The sequence below is a fragment of the Sorghum bicolor genome, unplaced genomic scaffold (genome assembly GCF_000003195.3).
Source record: "Sorghum bicolor cultivar BTx623 unplaced genomic scaffold, Sorghum_bicolor_NCBIv3 super_199, whole genome shotgun sequence".
In the NCBI taxonomy this organism is placed as follows: domain Eukaryota; kingdom Viridiplantae; phylum Streptophyta; class Magnoliopsida; order Poales; family Poaceae; genus Sorghum; species Sorghum bicolor.
In genome coordinates, this window is record NW_018396512.1 from 9,629 (window position 1) to 13,482 (window position 3,854).

A 3,854-nucleotide genomic window follows, 5' to 3' on the forward strand; every position below is an offset into this window, starting at 1 on the left:
TCATTTAGGACAACCACTGATCGTTCCATCACATTTGAAGTCTCATAAACTATGTTGCCAAATATAACTCCAGTCTCTGTTGATGAAACCTTGATATTAGCACGGATCTGTCTGCTAGACTCAGGAGCCAAGGTGTAGTTCTGAGGGCGATCAACAAGTTTGAGGTCTCCCATTGTAGCCAATTCCAAGCACAAGTTCTGAAGTGTCTCCTTTGTACGGTTAATGACAGTAACATCAAGTACAATGTCATAATGGTGAACTGTTACAAATGCTTCAGCATACACAGGATCACTGAAACCAGTCAATTGAAGAATGCGGTTGAGCTTGTTTGCATCATCTGCATCCTTAGTAAACCCACCAGTTGCAGCCTTCAAATCATCGTGCACCTCATCTTCCAACTCAAGCTGGCTCATGCCCTATGACAACAAAATAGCATGCTTTTAATAACTGAATGTGCAAATGTGAAGGCCACACTAAAAGTGGCAAGGTATCATCCAAGACAATACAGTTACGCAACACCACACTTATGGCATGCATTGCCATATTAAACATTAAGAACAGACCTTAGTCACACCACACATGAACAATTTGTGGTCAACTTGTGCATCTACCTTAACATGCAATTTAACTATCATCACACGCACAACAGTTCAAAAAATTATTTGGCTTTATCTCTACCAAAGAAGATGTGATTTTCCTTCTCCCAAACAAAAGTTTACTAGCTTATTACCTCCTGAAGGATCAACATGACTTAAACTATGGACCAGAGTTTAAATCAAACAGGACCATGAATTCAATGGAACAACAGCAGAAAGTTCGAGCATACATACATTTACCATGCAAACATTGCACACCATAAAATCACAAGAGCATGAAAAAGGCTTGCTCATGACTTTACAGAACAAAGTATTGCATGAGATGACAATGCAAGCAGAGATAGATAGATGTGTGTCAGCCGTGACAAATTATTGCTTCAGGGAAGCGAGGGGATTTCATACAAGTTATTGTTTATAAATTATAAGTTGGCGTACTCTTAAAGACTGAAAATTATAAACTTAAAATAGGTTGTAAGACAACGTAGGAACAGAAACTGCAGATGGCAGATGTTTTTATCACTCTAGTGTCAGATCCCATTCTAAACTTTTTTTTTACTTGTAAAATGAATGAACATCACTGTTGGATGCAGTATAGAGTAGCATTTTATATTCTAGATAACAAGAATTTAATTCTGACCACATCAACAAATTGGCCACAGCACTAAGCCAATCATCATCTTAATGCACTATTGAGACAATATTATCGAAACTAATATCGGTTCAACAAAGAAAATATTGGCATTTCTATAAGTGAAAATGCAACAAGAGAGCTATTTTTCTCACCTTCCTGCTCTTCAGGTGGTAAAAATCAATAAGATCATCTGGCTGGGCATGAGAGATCTGTGCCTTTGCCTTCATCTCCTCTGTCTCCCTGAACTGCTTCTCTGCAAGCATTTTCGCAAAGCTCTGTCTGCATGACTGCAACCAAATCTTCCTGACATCATCACCAGTATTGCAAAGCAATCTCAAACACAGCACAATCCTATCATATGAATCATTATCGATCGGGTGGGGAAGGTAAGAAGACTGGCCCAGCTGCAGAATCGATGTCATGATCAGCAATGCTCCAGTGCAAGCCTTGTTTGATTCAACCTTAGATGGCTGCACTTCTTCCAGCCTCAACACAAGCTTGGTCAGGGTACATGCAACAACAGCAGCCAGGAAGAAGTCACCTGACAGAATGAGTGATCTGAGGTTCAGGGTTGATGCTAATGACCCAGGAGCAACTGATGGAGTTGAAATGGTCTCAGTAGCAGCGCTCTGTGTGGCATAGGTACCATCTGCAAGAACAACAGGCCGCCTGGAAGATACAGTGACAGAGTTCACCACCGCCTGGGCTGGCTTGGCGGAATCTGTTGCCTCCCCTTCATCAGAGACAGTGTAAAATGGTAGATCCCCAAGACATTGTTTAATGGTAGCAATAGCGCTTTCAACCTCTGAAAGAGAGAGGGAGTACTCCCCAAGGATCCAGAGAGCACATGAGCAGACCCGGGATGCCCGAATCTGATAGAATGTATCAATCAGCCTTTGGATCATGGAAACACGCAGCTTCGGATTGGTCTCAATGATCTCACGGACAAACAGCACAACATCAACAGCTGCAGCAACATTGGTGTCACCAAGAAAGTCCATGAGGAGGTGCACTACAGACCCAGCCACCTCTGGGTACTCAACAGCGCAGGCATGGATGGCCTGCACCAGCATCTGGCGGTACTCGCCACCCTTCTCGAGGTCTCCGGCCTGCGTCTTGACCACCTCCTTCTTCAGATAAAGCACCACCTCCTCGACATTACGCGGGGTGAGCAGATCAAGCACTAAATCAAGAACCTTCCTCTTGACATCTAAGTTGGGGCTGGCCAGTGCACGAAGCACATCCATCACCACCCCCACCATGACATCCCGGTGCGAGATGCGGAGCTCGTTGAGGCGATCCAGGAGAATGAGCTTCACATTGTTGTCACTCTGGGACGAGAGCAACTGGCAGTAGGTGTTGGCAGCGGCTCGCACGGCCGTGGGCGCCGAAGAGAGTGACACCAGGGCGCCAGCACATTCATAAACAACCGCAGTGCTGGGCGTGGAGAGCAGCGAGGTAATGATGGTGATATACCTTCCCTTGTTGGCGCGGTTCTGGGATCGGCAGACCTTGCGGATGAGATCCACAACGGCCATCTGCAGCAGATCGGGCCACTCAGCGACTCGGTCGGCGTTGGAGAGCAGGTAGGCGACGGCGCGGTCCTGTGCGCAGGCGCAGAGCATGAGGAATGCGTTCCTCCGCGCGGACGCGTCCTGCTCAGAGGCGAGGAACCGCTCGACGAGCTCCGGGGCGTCGGGGATGAGCTGGTCGCCATGCGGGAGGCGGTAGATGGCGGAAACCGCGGAGACGGCGTGCCTCCTGATGAAGTGGTGCCTGTGCTCGAGGTTGGCGAGCACGGACGGGACGAGCGGCTCGAGCACCTCGGGCTCGGAGAGCCTGCAGAGGAACCGCAGCGTGACGCCGCGGATGTACTCGTTGGGGCTCTGGAGGTTGTTGCGGAGGTTCTGGCAGATGAGGATCATCTCCGGCAGGGCGCGGCCGGCCGGATCCCGGCGGTCAATGATCTCGAGGTAGAGGAGGAGGAGCTTCTGCACGGTGTGGTCCTCGGAGGGGAGCACGTAGCGGACGATGGTGATGAAGAGCTGCGGGAGGGTCTCGCCGTTGAGGAGGAGCGAGATGGCGCGGCGCATGGCGTCGGCCTTGGCGGGGCCGTCGCTGCCCTCCAGATCCGCCTTGATCTCGTTGGCCATCGCGGCGGAGCCCTTGTCGAAGTGGACCAGGAGAGAGCATGGCTTCTCCATGGCGGATCTGCGGCGGGGAGGCGGTGGTGGCTGGATCTGGCGCAGGCGGCGGCGGCGGATCGGGATCTGGGAGGGAGGGATGGGAGTGGGAGGGGAGAGGAGGAGGAGAGAGAGTGAACGGTGAGATGTGGGTCTTCTCTTTCCGTCGGTTTTAAGGTTCGGATGGACCGTGCTGTTTGGTGCGCCTTGTTCGTTCGATGGCTGGTGATCTTGGGCCGAGATAACTAACGGATCTCTTTAACGTTTGAGGTCTGAGCCCAAGTATTACGTTCCGCAAAGGCCCATATCATTTCGCACTACCCTTCCATTTCAGCCAGCCCGAGTCCGCGAATATTCTCAGCTTTCTTTTTCTTTCTCATCTCATCTCATCTCATCTCTATCTTTAACTCTATCTCTACATAGTACAATTCATTTCCAGGCTTT

General features: G+C 49.7%; 1 protein-coding gene across 1 annotated transcript in view; it reads right to left on the bottom strand.

Moving 5' to 3' along the window:
- Positions 1–3,559, bottom strand: part of LOC8155702 (coatomer subunit beta-2) — a 5,280-nt gene extending 1,721 nt beyond the window's left edge. The window contains exons 1-2 of the mRNA XM_002489012.2: positions 1,380–3,559; positions 6–416 (exon numbers count right to left, since the gene is read on the bottom strand). Of these exons, the coding sequence (XP_002489057.2) occupies positions 6–416; positions 1,380–3,431 (2,463 nt within the window). The 5' untranslated portion in view covers positions 3,432–3,559. The remainder of the gene's footprint in view (positions 1–5; positions 417–1,379) is intronic.
- Positions 3,560–3,854: the final 295 nt, after the last annotated feature.